The sequence below is a fragment of the Nuphar pumila genome, chromosome 5 (genome assembly GCF_984573655.1).
Source record: "Nuphar pumila chromosome 5, dmNupPumi1.hap1.1, whole genome shotgun sequence".
Classification (NCBI taxonomy): Eukaryota; Viridiplantae; Streptophyta; class Magnoliopsida; order Nymphaeales; family Nymphaeaceae; genus Nuphar; species Nuphar pumila.
In genome coordinates, this window is record NC_143253.1 from 38,566,148 (window position 1) to 38,586,212 (window position 20,065).

Consider the following 20,065-nt stretch of genomic DNA (forward strand, 5'->3'; position numbering starts at 1 on the left):
GCTACCGTCTTCCACTCACCAGAATTTTCTTGCCTCGTCGGACATCCTCACTACCTCATCGGAAGCCATCCTCAACAGCGTCTCAACCTCGTCGATCAGCCACTCCCTGTGACATCGCCTCTCTTTGACAGATTCATCTTCTCTTCCAACCATGCCTCATCAGAAAACAGCCTCCGCACAAGGTTCTCCTTCATCTACACCATAAACACGGCATGGATTTTCTCTTAGATTGCTCATAAATCCCCTTCTATATGATACTTTTGGATCAATTTTTGCACTCCCTTTATTACTTGGTCGAAATGTTATGTTTCACCTATTTTCTCGCTACAATATCAAAGAACTATTCACAGGCATTTCACATCTTTTTCACGCCAGTTTTGACCGATTTCATTATCCTTTATTGATCCATTTATTTTACACTAATTTACAAATTGATCATAAAACTGGATTTCTTTCCTCTCTTGTTTGCGATGTTGAAATTGAGTTTGATTCTAAACTTCTTGGACAAATCCTAGATATTCCACCTTTAGAAACTCTTTTCAATACTATTGAACTTAATGATGAAAGAATTTTTGAACAAATTTTTCTTCCTGATACATCTCATTGTCCTTTTTTAAAGAATACTAATCTTCAAACTCGCGCTCACATTACTAGACGAATTCTTGCCCACAATGTCCTACCTAAAACTGGATCTTTTGATTATTATTTCACAGATCTCTCTATGACTCTTTACGTCTTATTTAGAAATATTTATGTAAATTGAGCCAACGTGTATTTTACTACGTTGTGGAGACAAAAACCTTTTTTCCCGTATGGATGTCTTCTTACCCATATTTTCAAATATTTCAAAGTACCCCTAACCAATGAAAAATCTATTCAACAAAAGAAACTCTTTGATGAAATTGTTTTAAACGCATGAAACTCACCTATCTTCCTCCTGCACCTTTTGGATCTCATACATCCTCTGAACCATCACCATCTCCTATGACACCTCCATCTCAAGTAAAACGAAAGAAAGTCACTATTGATCAAGATCATGATGAAGTTTTGCAACGAATAGAAGCTTTGGAGCAACATCAACACACCTTTCGTGAGGATGTGACTCAACAACTTTCGTCAATTCAGAATGATATTGCTGAACTCAAAGAGATGATCAAGCAATACTTCTCTTGAACTTTGTTTACTGTTATTGCTTTGATAAAACATTTCTTCTCCTGAACTTTTATAATTTCTGGGTTGTAATATTTTAAACTTGAATTTGCATTTTGCTTATGCTATGACTGCACTTACTCCTTTTGATTATGACAAAGGAGGAGAAAAAGCCAAACATGGAAATTGCAATGGAAATTACATAAGAAAACATTGAAAATTACATAAGAACTTGATACCAATTTCATGAAAAAGAAATAGAAATGCATGAAGTAATGATGGAAATGCAAAACAATCAATATGCGATATATATATGCTTTGATTGTGCTAACTTCTTATGTTTTGCAGCAGATAAGGGGAGCAAAATCTCCATCTATGCATCTAAATGCTCCATCTTTAACTAGTTTGTCATCATAAAAAAGAGAGAGATTATTACGACAACGAATCCATATATGACATTTTCAGAACTAGATTTTGATGATGAACAAGTGAATCAACTGCATTTCAGCTAAGGCAATGAAAAAAGATGACAAGAATTGAAGAACTCAATAAAGAATCTTTGAAGACATATGTGCAAATGTAAATTTAGTTAAATGTCTTAGATTCTTGTATGAGCCTTACTTAGAGTGCATATTTCAATTGCATTTCACCTAAAAAGTCTTTAGAAAAACTTTTCTAAAAGAACCCTTCATGAAAATTATTTTAGAAAACTATTTACTTAATTTTTCATGTTTATTAGTCGACCAACAGACTCACCAGTCGACCAACTTTTTCGTGCCAAATTTTTAAAGCAAAAATATCAACTTTCTAAATTAGTCGACTAATTGACTCTTAGTCGATCGGACAAAATGTTTGATTTCTGGAAAATTTAGCAGCAGTCGACTCAAGGTTTTCTTAGTCGACCAGACACAATGTTTGTTTTTAGAAAAAATTAACAGTAGTCGACTGAAAGGTTTTTCAGTCTACTGATGATTTTCATCAGTCGAATAACTTTTCTTTAGTCGACTAAGTTTCAAACTCCAGATTTTAAAACGGCTCTGTTAAACACAGTAGTCAACTGACGATAACTATCAGTCTGCTAATATTTGATTTTAGTCGACTAACTATTGTTCTAGTCGACTAATATTATCATTTTTCTGTAACTTTTAAAAAGTGTCTTTTCATTTTTCAAATGAATTGACCGTTCAAAAGTGATTGTTTTGGCACCCCTTCATACTCTCAACATATGAAATCTTTCAACTATAAATATGAGTGCATTCCACACTCAAAAACATCGAATCCAATCGAATTACATTGAATTACAAAGATCGAATTCTTTGCTTTTCATTCATATTCATTCAAGTATTCGTTTTCTCACTCGATATTTTCACTCAAATTCTTTTGAAAGATAGTGAATTCGTGAGTTGAGTATTTCAACAACCTAAAAAGCTAATTGCATTTCATCTACATTTATAAGAAAGGCTCGTAGGTTGATTGTAAGTTTGCTTACTTATATTTTCTTGTAAAAGAAAAGACTCATTGGTTTAAAGGAGTTGTTTGCTTTCAGTAGGATTATTACTCAAAGTGGGACCGAATTTGGTCTGTATGTTCTTGTCGTTACACAAGGCTGATAGTAGAAATCTTTGGGTTTTGCTTGAGGACTGGATGTAGGTCTGAAAGACCGAACTAGGATAAATTCTTGTGTTCTTTGTGTGATTGTTTTGTGAATCTCAAAATCCTTCAAAATTCCAAAGACATTATTTAAAAGCACTATTCACCCCCCCCCCTCTAGTGCTCGTTGTCTCGATCTTACAACACTTTCAAATTGGAGTATGTGTATCTAATGGATAGTTCAAAGGTTTAACATGCAAATGCAACTCTTTAACAAACTTTATGAAAATGAATGAGAGTCACCACAATCAAATAGGACAAGATCCACTTGTCCAACGACTAGCATGGTATCTTTGACCAATTTACCCTTGGTTAACTGCTCTACGGTAGTGGTCTTGCCACCATTTTCTAATCGAGTTGCATCCACGATTGTGATTGTTGTTGTTATTGCGGGCACTGAGATTGTTGTTGCTAGGATGCCCCTTGTTCCTTTCTCCACTCATCATACTTCTTATTTTGATTGATATAATGGCCCATCTTATCGCAGTAAAGACAAGTCCAATATCACGAGGGCAAGGATGTCCCATGTGGTTACGACCACACTTTTGACATGTCTAGTTTGGCAGTTGCTTGGCTTTGCACTTCTCTAAGGTTTCATTTTCTTGGTCGGCGGGGTAAGCTTCTTTCGACTGAAACTCTTTCTAGAAAAGTCCTTCTTGGGCCAGCTCTTCTGACCACCTGACTGTTGCGTGAACCTGTTGGTTGAGATTTCTATGACTCTACCCACTCACTCTCAAGGAGTTTAGCCACCTCGATGGCCTCATTGAGATTCTTAGGTCTACTAGTATAGACCTTGGTTCTCAATGCTTGTTAGATCCCTTGTGCAAATTTAATTGCACACTCCTCCTTAGTGTCCAAAGCTCAAAACTTTGTTATATAGCTAGCCAATAAAACTCTGCCCTGCTACAAGTCAAGGAATTCTTGCAACTTTTTACTTATCTCATGCTTTAAAAAGTAGGCTACGTTGAAGACCTTTGTAAACTACTCCCAAGTGATAGGTTGGCTAAGAAACTTGACCTCGAAGGTCGATGCCCATCAATGCTTTGCATTCGTTGTCAACCTATAGGTCTCAAAGTTGACCTTCCTATTATTAGGGACTTCCAACACGCAAAAAATTCTCTTGACCTTACAAACCCAGTTCTCGGTCGCTTCGAGGTTTGTCTTGCTCAAAAAAGGAGGGTTCATATCCATGAACCTCCTATACGAGATCCCATCGCCACTGATGTTTGCTCGGTCGTGGGCTTCCTGCTGAGCTATGACATCCACGAGAGTGTTGATGATGTCAATGAGGTTATTAAACCTACCTTGCCTGGTCATCTATACGATCACACAAATCTGTATGTATCAAAATTCGAAATTTCAATGTTAGAATATAGTATAATTGCAGTCATTACTGATATTGAAATAGGACAAACCAAAAAACATAAAGTCAGAAGGGTATGCATTAATCAATAGTATAGGTTCGTCATATCTATAATAGTATGCTTTTATAGCAGTATATGTCAAAATTTCAGCAATGTTGATAATCAATGCAAAACAAAGAAGTCAAACAAAACTAGGAGTTCATCTCTCGACTCTGCAATAAAAAGTTGATGTGACCCTAATCATACTAGTGGCATCAAATGAATTGCCTATAGTACTAGTTCCAGATTCCCGTATGCCTGCGCTTAGGCTATGGCTATGGTACTTCCTCCACACTTTCTCCTGGGGAAAAATCTCAGGGCTTGGTGGTGTGAAGGAGTCACCACCAACTCAAGAGACCTCATCTTTGAAATCTTCAGCATCAGTATCAATAAGTCATTATTCATCTTAATCTGACATTCAGAGACATGATGCCACATCTTCTCATAGTAGGAAGACCTTCCAAACTCATAGTGGCAATTTGAAGTTGTGTGGATGTCGTGGCACTTATGGCACTTGTGCATTATACCATAAACTTCCAAAAACAGCAGTCTCCTTAATGAGTTGTTGGAGTCTATAATCAATAGCCTGTATAGCCTCATCTTGTGGTAGTGGGGCATTCAATAGGTCAATTTGGGTCTAGATGAGCGTGTCACACTTGTCATTCTAAACCATCTACCCAACATGCAATACAAACATAAATTTGTATCTAAAGTAAGAGAAATACTCATAGTGCGATATTCAAATGCTAGACGGGACACGAACCAACTCAATCTACTACACAAATCCCAGGCTTTGATACTAAAGTTGTAATGCTCTAAAACTTCCAGCCTAAAATTTATGATTTTTTTAAAGTATTTTAATACACCTCAAATAAGGGAATAGTTAAACAACAGAAAATTGTTTTGAAATAGGTTTGAAAATTATGGGTGAGTTACAGGTAGAAAATGTAAACCCCATGAATTTTTTATATTTTTATGAGGAATAAAAGCAAATTTGATGTTAAAATATTATTTGAACTTAAGATAAAATTTAATTGTAATTCAAACTTTAATTTGGATTTGGAATAACTCAAACTGGAAATTTAATTTGAATTAAGTGTGCATTTGAATTTGCAGTCTCATTGAATTTCAATTTTAATTTTTTAAATTTAAATTTAGATTTGGATTTAATTCAGATTTAATAAATGGATCCCATATATTCTAATTGGATTTGGATTTGATTCAAATTTTTATCTACACTATAATTAAATTGAATGTCGACTCAAAATTTGAATTATAAAATAATTTGAATCCTTGTGAAATTGAATTTAAAAATTTGAACTGAATTTGGATACAACACCTTTGAATTTTTAGAGCATTTTTAATGAATAAAATAATATTAATATTAATAAAGATTTTTATGTGAAAGAAATGTAAGAATGCAAACTAGTCTAAATCTAATTTTAAAAGATATTTTATGAAGAGTTAGAGTTGATTTTAGTGAAATTCACATTCAAAACTGAATTTATAAAAAATTAAAATTTTAATAGAATAATTGGCAAATTTCATCAAAAGAAAGTTAATAGGATTTAGGAAAAATTTAGGTTTAATTTGATATGTATGTAATGTAATTTTATTAAATTAAAATTGGGTATGTATGGATTTGAAATTCAAATTCTAAAATAATATTAAATATTAAATATATATTTTATAGAATGAAAAACTTGAATTAACTAAGTTTCATAAAATGGTAGAGGTCCATAAGGGAGAGCATCTCCCTATGTGGGCCCATCCTATGTGGCATCTCATGCTGGAATTCAATTTAAAAATATAAGTTAAAAACCTTAGCTAAAATATCTTTCTAAAATTTTCCTAAAGAGAAAACAAATAAACAGGAAAATAAAGAAAAATAAATTCAAAACTTACCAAATATGTGGTGTAGTAGTGTCAGGCTAAGTGGTTTTGAAAGTTGGTAAGTTTGGGCTGGAATTTGAGGAATTAAGAAAGGTTTAAAAGAGGAGAGAAACTCTATAAAGGGACAAGGAGGGGCTCATGCTACCCACCATTGGTCTCTTTATAAATTTCTAATTTTCTCTCTCTCTCTTTCTTATTTTCATGTTAATTCTTCTCTTCCCTTCTATCCTTCTCCTTGTTCCTTGGTTAAGAGAAGCCATTAGAGCCACAACCAAGGTTGGAGGTATTTCTTTTTCATTTAAAGATGTGAGGCAAAGGGTTTCACTGGTTCAAAACTACAAACAAGGTAGGTACACCAATCGCATAGACATAGATTGATCCAAATGCATGAGTTATGTGTATAATCAATTTTCAGATCTGAACCAATAGGGATCAAACCTAAAAGTACCTTTTTAAAATTGGTTCACTCTAGAAAACTCGTTTTGGTGAATCCATGTCACCACGAGATCATTGAGAAAAACAGTTTGCAGGCATTTTCTCGAAAAAGGTAAGGGATTATATTCTTTACACATAGATCAAAACTCATAGGCACAAGTTTATTCTTATTTCTAATTAGGTGAATCTTGTACCAAACCTCCCATGCGAAGATTTGGTGTTGGGTTCATCAAAATTGGAATAGAGAGGGTTTTCTGAAGAAAACCCTTCTCAAAAATTGGTTTTACTAAAAATCTATTTTCTTGGAACTTAAGTAAAATTTGATTTCAACACTCGTGTGTGTGCATACACTTTGGATCAAAGGTGTACACACATATAAATGTGTGAAGAAAACCATGATTTAAACCCTACAAAAAATATACGAAATGCCTATTGGGTTCGAATATGGGCAAATCATGCTTAGTTGATTAGCCCAGATTCAAAGTATTAGATTTGTTTGAACGAATAGTCTTCATAAATTTTGAATTGGGTTCATGAAGAGGGGTTTGATTTTATTTTCTCAGAGGAAAATCGGTTCAATTCATAGAGAGAATGTTTTACTTGAAATAAAAACAAAAATTTTAAGTTATGTCTTGTGTGAGGGGTTTTTTCATAAATAAAAACCATTTTTGAAATACAATAGGGTAATATATATATTGATTTCTCGTAAAAAATTTAGTTAGATTGTTTGATTTAATGTCCTTATTCATGTTGCATGCAGTTAATTAAGATTTTATTATTTTTGTCATGGAAAAATATATATCTCTATGCTTGAAATTAAGAAAACACAAAAAATATTTCTGAGAAAATAGTATTCGGGAAGACAGATCAATTTTCTGGCCTAACGGCTGCAAAAATGGGATTTGTCCATGATAGAATATGTAAATATCATACATTGGGATTTTTGGCATTTTATTGAATGGTTTTCTGTTAAAAAAACAGAAATATGAATTTAGGTGGCCTATTTCTGCTCACCCGGATAAATATTACTCGTTATTACATATTTTTTGCCTGACACCCGACCGGTAAATTGTTTGTATCTCCCTTATACTGAGGAGTTTTTATGAATGAATTATTATGTTAGAAATCTAACAAAATTTTACATAATCTATGAAATTTTGATTCTGATCTCGGAATGAGCATTAAACTGTAATAGTCAAAACAGAAAAGTATATGTGTGCACTAAATCAGTCATATCTCCCTCATATAGAGGAATATTTATGAATGGTTTATGACATCAGAAAGCTAATAGAATTTTCTACAACTTGTTAAAATTTTAGCTCTATCCATAAAATGTGTATTTCTCTATAAAAGTTGTAACAATCATAGAGAATTAAGGTTCGACGGATTTTGAACCAGCCAAAGGCCCAATTAGCAAATATGTGTGATGCCTCTAAGGCTTTCGAGTATGCTTTTGCAAAAAAAATTTCACGCTGCATATGAACCGGTAAAATAAATTTTTATGCAGGAATTGAGTGCCCAATATGAGGCATGAATTGAATAAAAGGCTCATGCACAAATTAGCCTTTATGGCCATTCACTAATGAACTGGACGAAAAGAGTCTGAATTGTGATCAAATACGAATGTTCAATTGTTTATGAATATTGACATTGAAATGAATGATATATGCATGATAATGTGAATGGTCATATGCATTTAATTGTTATGATCATTGCCTCATGATGAATATAAGCTTAAGTTAAAAATGAAATAAAAATATTGTGCAATGATATGGAAAGTATGCATCTTTAAGAATATGCATCTATGGGCTCAGAAAAGGTTGAATCCTTTAATTTGATTCATAAGTGTGTGTGTTGCATGGAATTAACAAATTTTAAAAACTTAACCATGTGACATTAAAATATGATGCTTGCAAGGAGAGGGCAAGTGGTACTTTCAACTTCGTGGATAGTGTTTTGAGCACTGAAGGTTGCTTCTCCTCAACCACGAAGATAAGAGAACCCTCTAGATTAGACTATAACGTAGAGGAAAGAAACTCATGAGTAGAAAACTGATGCATCGAGATAACGGTGTTGAAAGCACTCTCTCAATACACTCATCTTTCACTTATAGAATTGGTGAAAGATGCTCTGCCAGACCAAAGCCATAATTATATGAAAACACCCCTACATTGTGGCCTTGATCCAGGTTTAAGCCTGTGTTAGTATCCATAGGGCTAAGAACTAAAACCTAAAGTGATTATTCATTTAGTTAGGCATGACATGCATTATTTAAAAAGAAAACCTAAATAAAGCTAAAAAGTCATTCGTGCATACAATTCAAATTCTACAATAGTAAGTGCATGCATTTTTAACTGCTCATGCATATTTAAATGTTTATGGTTAAGTGATTGCTTTTGATTAAAAGAGTTATGTAAATGAATGATTGAAAGTCTTGTACAACATTGCATTGTATGTATCCTTAGCGTGATAATTGATGTTTGAATGTGTGAGTATTGGAATAATCTTTTTCATGCATATTTTAATTTATGTGTATTGAATACCACTTCTCTACTAAGGACTTATCGAGCTAAATCTTTCTCCTTTTTTACTGTGTTTTGGATTGCGAGCATCCACAAGTGCTCAAAGACTCTAATATTATCTAATTTGAATAACTTCTATATTGTTTAGTTCAAAATTTGTAATAAACATTTAATTATTTGTGAATGTTTAATTTTAAATTTGAAGTTTATTTGAAAATGATATGATAGATGTGTAATACGCCAAAGCTTTTATCATGTTTGAATTTCTGCTGTAATTTTTAAAACTATTTTAAAAAAATACATGATTTTCAAGATAAAAATTTTGGAGTGTTATAACTTAATATCAGAGTAGAGATTATATTCTCTGGAGATACCAATTTGTCTTTAAGTAAAAACAACTTAGTAACAGAGCAGAAGGGAAAATTTGGCTCAGAACTTGTCTAACTGACCGACATTGCTTGGTGAGTGTGTTCCTTTTTAATTTTTATGCACTGCTATAAAATTATTCTTGAAATATTTTTTTTTTATGATTTGTGTGAATTTTGAACTTAGATGCTAAATAGCGACATCAGTCGAAAATTTTGTTTATACAAACATAGAAAAAATTATGTATGTTTTTGAGTTTTTATGTATATATCTATCAGCTTTCAATAATGCCTATATAAATTACATATATATGACTTAAATGACATATGTAGGAAATACATATGCTTGAGGTTTAGATGCTTCATATTATAAAATACATATGTTTTGAATTATGAGTCATAATTGATTTATATTTTGAATTTATCAGGTTCGATGATTTGATAGTGAATTTCAAGGACAAATTTCTTTTTTGAAAAAAAAAATAATATTATACCCATGAATTTTATATAGTTATTAAACAAATAAATAATAAAAATAAAAACATTCATAATCTTGCCAATAAATAATTATAGTTAAATTTTGAGGATGATTTTTTTTAAGGAGAAAAGGATGTAAAACCCACAAATTTTTGATATTTTTATGAGAAATAATGGTGAATTTAAGGCTAAAATATTATTTGAAATTAAGATGAGAATTAAATTATAATTTGAGCATGAATTAGGATTCAGAATAAATTTCAAGCTAAGAATTGATTCTGAATTGGTTTTTAATTTGTAATCGGATTTAATCTACATTTAAGTTGAACTTAAAAGAAATTTAATTTAAATTTCAATATTATTCCAGATTTGAACTGAGCGAGTATTTGAATTTGGAGTCTTATTTGGATTTTACTTTCAATTTCTGGAGTATTATCAAATTTGGATTTCGATTTGGGAAATTGAATTCAGATCAGATTTGGATTTGTATTCGAATTTAATAAATGTCTTGAATATTGTATTTAGATTTGAGTTTAATTCGAATTTAAATCAAGACTTAATTGAATGTCAAATCAAGTTTGAATTATACAATAATTTGAATTTTTGTTGAAATTGAATTTAGAATTTTAAATTGAATCTAGAGGTAGTGCCTATGATTCTTTAGGATATTTTTAATGAATAAAACAATATTATTGATAAATTTTATGAGAAAATTATATAAAAATGCAAATTAGCCTAAGATAAATTATAAGAAATATCTTATGAAAATTTAAAGTTGATTCAAGTAGATTTTAGCAAAAATAACATTCATAATTGATTTTTTGAAAAAAATAAAATTTAATAAAATAATTGTTAAATTTCATCAAAATAAAGTCAAATTTGATTTCAAGCGAATTTAGGATAATTTGATATGAATGACATGTAATTTCAATAAATTTTAATTTAGTTTCATGAGTTTGAAATCTAATTTACAAAAAAATGAAAACGACTTAATTGTCCCAGCGACCCTAGTGAAAATCACACTTAGTTAATTTTAGTAGAAATGATATTACTAAGAAAAATAATTTAGATAATTCTGAAAATTATCATTTGAAAGAATTTCATATGAATTTAAAATAATTTGGTTTATATGTTGTATCATTTCATCTAAAGTGATTTTTAGTTTTAGGCAATTTGAAAACCAAAATAATAAATAAAGTTTAACAAAGTAATTAAAATAGAATAAAAAATTTAATTTAACTAAATTTTATAAATTACTAGCGGTCCATAAGTGGGTCATCCTCTGTGGGGCCCATCCTATGTGGCACCTCAATGTGCAATTTAAAATTCAATTTAAAACTTGAAATTGAAAACCTTTTATAAAGTTACCAAAACCAATTTTAAAGGCCAAAAGTCAAAAGTCAAGAGGGGAGACCGCAATATCTGAATTTTTTCAATGATAATTTTATTCAGATATTATCCAACATAGAGAGTTTTTCAAAGTCCACAATTCAGGCGCATACTCGTAAATAATTAATTTATCAAGGGTAAAATGATAATTTGCCACTCTAGTGGCATATTCATGCAGTTGTTATTTCACAATAGGTTTTTTTATGGATTATGTGATTAAGTAGGGACTCTATCTAAGGCCTCTCATCTATAAATAAAGGTTTGAAGTTCCCCTTTTATGCATGGAATGAAATAATATTGATGTATTCTTAGAACGTGTCTTTCTCTATATGTCATTGTGTCTCTTCCTTTTTTCCTCTCTCTCTCTTCTCCCTAATGTTTCTCTCTTTCATCTTTGTAATTTGTGTGAGGTCAGGCCTCCCTAGATTGGTCCTTCATCCCTTCCAAGAGCTCAAATCCTTATTGAACCCTTGTCTTGAAGCATAACACCTCCTTACCTGCGAAAGCTAACGTTGGAGCGCTGTCAACCATGATTTTGCTGACCAGTCATCCTTTCGTATTTGTCTCATATATTTATATACTCCCTGGACCCCTATCATACCTTAAAAACAATCCCCAACCTTCCTTAAAATCGCCTGTTGTCTAAATCAAGACTGCACTTAAAGGATCAGTGCAGCGTCATTCTACATATTGTTTTGCCTTTTCTAATCTTTTGCACATATCTTGACCACACCTTAATGTGTAAACCCATTTAGGACCTTTACAAACCTGCTACACAAGCCCTGAAATTGATATCCGCCTTAGCTAAGATTCTACCCACGTTTGAGACTCGAAATACCAAAACTGCACCTTAATGATTCAGTATAATGTATAGTTTCATCGGTTTGACCTCATCAGCCTCCCCAATGGCCTAGCTTGACCTCTCTCATCCTTAGCACCTATATCAAACCCCAATACACGTCCCTAGGTCCCTCTAAAAACCTTTAAGTGGGTCTTTTCAGATCTAGACCAAAATTCTTTTTCGATTCGCGTACTGAACTCAATTTTGACCTATTTGATATAGTTGTTTGACCTTATTTTTTCTTTATCCCTCAAACTGCTAAGATGTATCACGACATAAATTCTGGAGGTGCGGGTAATTGTTACAACACATTCAACATGTTTCTCTCTCTTTACACATACACACAAATACATGTGATGCAAACATGATAAATGAAATGTGTTGAACTAAACATGTAAATAGGTCTTTTGGCTTTCTTGGTGTTTTTTCTCTATTTTGATCCCATAGTCTAACATTAAACTAATTGTGTTTAGCATTATATAAATTCAACTTTATAAAAATAACTAAAATAACCTTAAAAATGGTGCTTTAAAAATACCTTTTTATCCTTCCACTTCTTTTGAAATTGAAGAGAATTAAAAAGTTAAACACCTTTTTCAAAGTAGTAACTTTATGAATCTATCATATTTACCTTTTTAACATAAAAAAGTAACTATATATTTTAAAATATGTTATTTTTTAGAGATATTTTAGTCATGTTGAATTCATCTAATGTTAAACATAATTAGTTTAATGTTAGATTAACCTATGGGTATATGAAATATCTAAATAAACTGGAGATTTTTATAAGTTTTTTTTAATTTCACCCGATGAATGCGATGTAGATGCTTTGTTTTATAGAAAGATTTTTTAAAACTTGATTATCGGATTACAATGTATAAGAAGGATGTTTTAAGGCTTAAAAACCATCAACTCAGATTTTTTTTGTAAATATTCACGTACGTACAAAATTATATTTATTGATTCTAAATAGATTCCAAGCAAACGGACCACACGGAACGCATATGAAGGATTGGATTTGAAAAAAAAAACTGAAAATCTCGATTCATACTAGTTTATATATTTTGCAAGTTTAGATTCCACCTGTATATACTCTTTTTCGCTCTCTCTCTCTCTCTCTCTCTCTCTCTCTCCGTTGATGAATGAAGCAAATGCGTTCTATTTCTATCCCTCGCGCTTCCACAAACATGCTCTTCTTAGGAAGAAGCCCCTTCTTCTCCAAGTCCAAACTCCATATTCTCAACTACCCTCCTCATCCCTCGTCACAACAACAACCCCGCTATGCTTCCCTTCCCTCCCGCTGCAGATGTTATTGCTCCCACTCTCAGCCTCAGGCAACAGCGCAAGGGCCCAACCATAGGTCTCCCCCTTCTTCTGCTTCTGCGGCCGAGAAGGAGAGGTTCGTGAGGATGGCGCTGTTCGTGCCTCCTGGGGTAGCGAGGGAGGAGGTGACGGAGGGCATGGTCATCCCGGGCTCTAATATCGTCATCGGCCCCTACGCTGGTCACTCCCAGATCAAGCAGGTTGAGTTCGTCAAGAGCAGTGGTCGCGCCAAGGATTGCCCCAAGGACGACCGCCCCGAATTCGCGATCCTCGGCCGCTCCAACGTTGGCAAGTCCTCCCTCATCAACGCCCTCGTCCGCAGGAAGGAAGTCGCCCTCACCTCCAAGAAGCCAGGTTCTGGTTCCTCCAAACCAATGCCTACCTCCTTCTGCTTCACCTGGACATCGTTATGGACTCTGTTTCTCACAGTTGCTCTCGTTTTCTTCTTTTTGGATGCTTGTCTGTTAATACAGTACCTAGATTTGGCAAGTTGACGAAGATCTTCTTCTTATCTTTTTGGCTAATTCTTCCTAGTTTTTATTGATCATCATCGTCTTATGATATTTAATATACACCATCCGTGACACACGCAGCTGCACTCACACCCACACTCACAGACACGCAGAGAAAAGAAGAAGTAGAAAACTTGAAAACATGGAGAAGATTCCGTTATATTGTTGCATCACCAAAGCACACAATAGATTGATATACGGCGTCATATCTGTGTTTATGAACTTGAGGATTTTTGTCGTATAAAATACTTTCCACAATGGACTATATAGAGCTGCGCTAAGTTTCACTAGCGTTGTTCCTGGCAACCATTTGTTGGTGTCTAATTGCAGTGGTTTGTCCGAAAAATTATGCTAAGTTGAAACGTTTCATTGCAAGTCTGCGAGCTTTTTGGACGTCTGAGCACCCGCTTGGGAGAAGGCTGTTGTGTACAATTACTATTGTAGCTTAAATATGGTTTCAATGTAAACAAGGGTATTTCTAGATGGCTGTATTATTGGGAAAAAAGGTCTAGGGATGGTAATTAACACATTGAGCAAAAAATCTGTTTTTAGATAGTTGATTTCCAATGATTACCAAGGTATGCCCTTAGCTTTTGCTTTTCACAGATTTTCTATCCTTTTTCTGTTCCTTTTGCATTCCCAAAATCAAGTTATCATATATGAGCTAGATTGTTGATAATTATCCTTGTACATGCAATAAGGAATGCTTGAGAGAAGAGAACTCTAGCCTCAAATTATTTTCTCCTTAGTGCAGGCTGCACACCCCTTTCTTATTATTGAGAGAAGCCCCAATAAGGGCAGTTATAGAAAAATCAACATAATTATAAATATTAACAGAAAAATTTGTAGAATCATGAATATATATATATATATATATATATATATATATATATATATATATAATGGTTCATATTTAATATAGTCGATTGTAGGTACAATCTAGTTGGAATCTCACAATGCAAGTTATTTTGAAATAAATTTTATAGTGGGATGTCTCTCTCTTGTCGATCTTCTCAAGCTTTCATTATTGGTAGTGGAAGTCATGTAATCTTGAGGCAATGTAATTCATCATCTTATGCTGTCTTGTATAAACATTCTTTATCTCTGATTTTTCAAACTAAGGATGAGTCTGCTTAGTAGGTTATCTTGAAGTGCTTTAGGGGAGATTCCATCTTCTCTTTGTTGCATAACATTAGTTATTTCATTCTTTTCGAGATCATCCACCCCTAAGACAAATCATTTGACTTAGGGCCTGTTTAGAACCTCGTGCTGGGATGGGCGTTGCCGTTTATGCATTTGGTGTTCCCGAGGCAAAATCTTAGTCAAACACCCGTTTGGAATCTCGGTACCACCTCCAAAACAGCTGCCACTTCCTCAAATGCATAAACTCCATAAACGCCTATCCCAGCTACCGATCCCAAACATGCCCTTATACTAATTCTTGTTGCACATGGATTCAAATTCTTCTCCTGGATTGGGTGGGACAGTAATGGGCTCATTCTCTTCATCTTGGGTGACTTGCGTTTGTCTCTTTGGTGCCTACAAAGAAGGGCTCATATTTCCTTAAAAATTTTTATCTGTAGCTTTAGTTTGAATTTATAGTTTTGTCATTTGAGGAGGCCTATACATGATGGCTTCATCAAATGACATGATGAGAGATATATATCTTATGGCGCTTTGGACAATAGCATTGATTGTTAGTTTGGATCATGGATCCGACCCGATCCACCTCGTGAGATCCAGCGGTGGCATGTTTGTAATTAGTTCTTATTACCTGTGTAAAGTGTATTGTATCACTTATAAATATTAAGTAAAAAGGGAAAACCCTATTGCGCCGACTATTCCTCTCTCTCTTCTCGTTCTTTATCTCATCTCTAACATCTGCATGCTGATATTTTTGACATGGTATCAGAGCACAGGCGCGAAAATCGATGCTCTGGAAGGCCTATAAGGACCAGTGCGTGAAAGGACGTAGGCTTTCTCTATTCCTTTTTCCTTAATTTCTGATCTTTTCTCTGTTTTTTTTTTCTTTTCCCTTTAATCTGATTTCACGCATCATCCCAGTTTCACGTATCCCTATTTCTCTGTCTCTTTTTCTTAATCAGATTTCTCCAGTTTCTCATTTTTCCTAATCTGATTTCACGCATCCCAGTTTTGCGCATCCTTATTTCTATTTTGATTCCTTCTCTTTTCAAATTCTTTTTCTGGCTCACACGTTACACAACATTGTTGTTTTTCTGTGCACACAGCATTGCTATTTTTTTGTGTACACAACATTTTTGCTATTTCTCTGTGTACACAGCATTGCTATTCCTGGTTCACACGTTACACAACATTGAAATTTTTTTGTAACGTGTGTGTGTGAATATTCTCTGGATTACACGTCATTATATTTCTGTGCAATGTGTTGCTGATATCATTTTCAGCACACACAGTATTGCTGTTCTTCTTCTCTTAATATACTGTTAAATACAGTTTGTTCTCTCATTCTTCATAAAATCTATGGATTCCAAATTGAATCCTAGTTTTCTAACTCACCTCATGACCCACAAGTTATCACATGATAACTATTTGCTTTGGAAACGCCAAATTGTGCCTTTTATTCGCAGTCATGGTCTTTATGGGCATCTAGATGGACGATCGCCCGCTCCACCTACACATATCATGCAGGAAATAACAGGTGAAGACAGGAAGGTGAGTCAACTTCGAAGCACCAATCCAACTTATGACATATGGGTACAACGGGATCAGACACTAGTTGCTTACATAACCTCCACACTTTCTGATCGTGTTTTACAAACTATCTCTGATGACCAATCCACTGCCGAGTTGTGGAATGAACTAGCTCATTCTTTTTCTCAGGTTTCCGAATCTCGGGCTTTGTAACTCAAGTGGAAATTCCAATCCATGCGGAAAGAAAACAAATCCATTACAGAGTTCATGGGGGATGTCAGAGTGATTACAGATCAGTTAGCTGCCATTGGAAGTCCTGTATCAGATAAGGATATGGTACAACAGGTATTAGGTAGTCTTGGACCTGAATATCGCATGTTCTGCACGACACTACAGGTTGTCTCAGTCCTTCCATGTTTTGATGATCTTCAATCTAAGCTTTTGCAATATGAGGTCAGTTTAAATCAGGAACACGCGTCAGAGGATGCTCATCCTGTAATGATGACACATACGCCTATTCAAACAGGAGTTTCATTTACTCCCCCTCGCCCCAATGGAACATCTATGAACAGAGGAGGATTACTGCCTACACCAGGTGGAGGAGGTATTGGTTCAAGCAGTGTACCACGAGGAGGACGTGTTCCTACTTGTTTTCTATGCAACAAACGGGGACATGTTAAAGCAAACTGTTGGTAGAATCCTCAGAACCGGAACAAATCAGGGAGGCCAGATAGTAGGCCAGGGCAGAAGGTCACTCATCAGTTTGCCTGTACTCCTCAGGGACAGGTTCTTCCACAGGACATACAAAATATCCTTATGACTACTTTCAATCAGATGAACTTGCGCCAAAATGAGGAAGGTATATGGCATATTGATTCAGGGGCAGCAACACACGTTACTTCTGATGCAGGTAAATTTACTCACTTGACTCCTTACACTGGAAGTGGCACTATAGTCATAGGAGATGGATCTCACCACCCCATCTCTTACACTGGAAATGTCTCACTTTCTTTGCCTGAATCTCAATTACCCTTGTCAAATGTCTTACTCACACCTGCTATTCAAAAGAATATTCTATCTGTGTCTAAATTAGTTGATGAAACAAATTCTTCCGTTGAATTTACTCCTTCTTCTGTTTATCTTAAGGATCTTCACACCAAGAAGACGCTCGCTAAAGGTGAACGGCGCGGGAACATGTACGTCTTTGAAGAAACTCACGTGCCTTTGAAGACGTCGTCTTCTGTAGCCGTGGCTTCTTCAGCTCCTTCCTTTCCAACATTTTTGAGTCGATCCACAGATCATAGTTCTCCATCTAGAGTCTTGAAACTTAATAAGCCAAACTTATGGCATCTTCGTTTGGGTCATTGTAGTCAAGTCTTTCTTGACAAGTTGTCTGCTAAAGGTCTAATACCCGCAGTCAGTTTAGAGTCAAAATGTCCAAGTTGTCATTTATGCAAAAGTCATGTACTTCCTTTTCATAGTATCAATAAAAGAGCAACAAAGCCTTTTGAAATTATATGCTCAGATGTTTGGGGTCTTGCGCCCACTGCTTCTCTTTCTAGATCTCGATACTATGTACTCTTTCTTGACTCTTACACTCGTTTTAGTTGGATTTACTTCATGAAAAACAAACATGAAGTTTTCAAGTTGTTCAAACAGTTTCATGCACTAGTCCAAAACCAATTCAATACCAATGTTGTATATTTCCAGTGTGATGGGGGGGGGGAGAATACATATCCCATGATTTTAGTCAATATTTGAAGGAGCATGGCATTACACGTAACATTTCTTGCCCTTATACCCCTCAACAAAATGGAGTTGCTGAGAGAAAGCACAGGCATATTGTTGAAACAGCCTTGAGCATGATGCATACTGTGGGCATTCCTTTTTCCCTTTGGACCGAGGCTTTCCACACAGCTGTTTACGTTATCAACAGGTTGCCCATGACCATCCTTGAAGATAATTCTCCGTATTTTGTTCTTTATAATTGTCATCCATCATATGAAGAACTACATCCTTTTGGTTGTGTATGTTATGTTCATATTGATCATTCATTGAGAAATAAGTTTCAAGACAGAGCTATACAGTGCAAGTTCCTTGGGTATGCAGATGACTATAAGGGATACAGGTGTTATGATCCTCATACAGGCAAAATTCGGGTATCCAGAAATGTTGTTTTTGATGATGAAAATTTTGACACTCTAGGTTCATCTTCCACAGATACACAGGACAATTATGATCCTTGGCTCAGTGACTCACTTTTATATGACTCGTTGCCTCATGAGGATTCATCTTTATTGACAGACAATGAACCCTATACTTTTGATGTGGAACCACATATGGAAGACATTCCTCCTACAACAACATCCTCAAGTTTTTCTGGTCTTGTTTATTCTCGTAGAACTCACCCAGTCAATGCTGAGACTCCTCTACGACATTCCACTCGGGTTAGACATCCTATAGATCGCTGGGTAAGTTATAACAATTTCTCTTTGGATTTTCAAACATTTCTAACCAGAGTGTCCAAAGAAACAGAACCTTCCTCCTTTCATGATGCTGTAAATTCTCGTGCCTGGGTAGAGGCGATGAATGAGGAAATGGAAGCATTGCATGAATGCAACACATGGGAAATTGTGCCAAGGCCAGATAACAAGAATGTTGTAGGATCCAAATGGGTGTACAAGATCAAGCACAAACCGGATGGCAGTGTTGAGCGCTATAAGGCTCGTCTGGTTGCACGAGGCTTCACACAACAATATGGGCAGGACTACGATGAAACTTTCAGCCCAGTAGTAAAACTGGGCACAGTCAGGATTGTCATTGCGTTGGCATTACAACATGGATGGTCACTCAGTCAACTTGATGTTAAAAATGCTTTTCTGCATGGTGAACTAAAGGAAGAAGTTTACATGGAGCAGCCACCTGGATATAGCATGCATGATTCATCAAATTGGGTATGTAAACTTCGACGCTCTCTTTATGGATTAAAACAAGCTTCTCGATCTTGGTTTGAAAGTTTTTCCACAGAGATCCAACATCATGGGTTCAATAGAAGTGTTCTAGACCATTCATTGTTCATCTTCAAAAGTGGTTCAACTATTGTTTGGGTGCTTATATATGTTGATGATATCATTATTACTGGGAGTGATGAGGATCACATATCTTGGGTTAAGTCTATGCTGATGGCAAAATTCAAGATGAAAGACCTGGGTTCCTTGCGATATTTTTTGGGTGTGGAAGTTGATAGTCGACATGAGACTATTACATTGAACCAACATAAGTACACTATTGATATTCTCCTCGCTACAGGGATGGAGAATTGTAAACCAATTAGCACACCTTGTCTTCTAAATCATAAGTTAAGTGCTAAAGAAGGCACTACTTATCATGATCCTACTTTATATCGTCGAGTTGTAGGGATGTTACAATACTT

General features: G+C 34.7%; 1 protein-coding gene across 2 annotated transcripts in view; it reads left to right on the forward strand.

The window, feature by feature from the left end:
• The first annotated feature begins 13,249 nt into the window (after nt 1-13,249).
• EMB2001 (P-loop containing nucleoside triphosphate hydrolases superfamily protein) overlaps nt 13,250-20,065 on the forward strand; it is a 57,969-nt gene continuing 51,153 nt past the window's right edge. For both annotated transcript variants that reach the window (XR_016431907.1, XM_090006016.1), the window contains exon 1: nt 13,250-13,801. Coding sequence is in view for 1 of the 2 variants with exons in the window: in XM_090006016.1 (XP_089862142.1) it covers nt 13,267-13,801 (535 nt within the window). In the remaining variant the exon portion in view is untranslated. The remainder of the gene's footprint in view (nt 13,802-20,065) is intronic.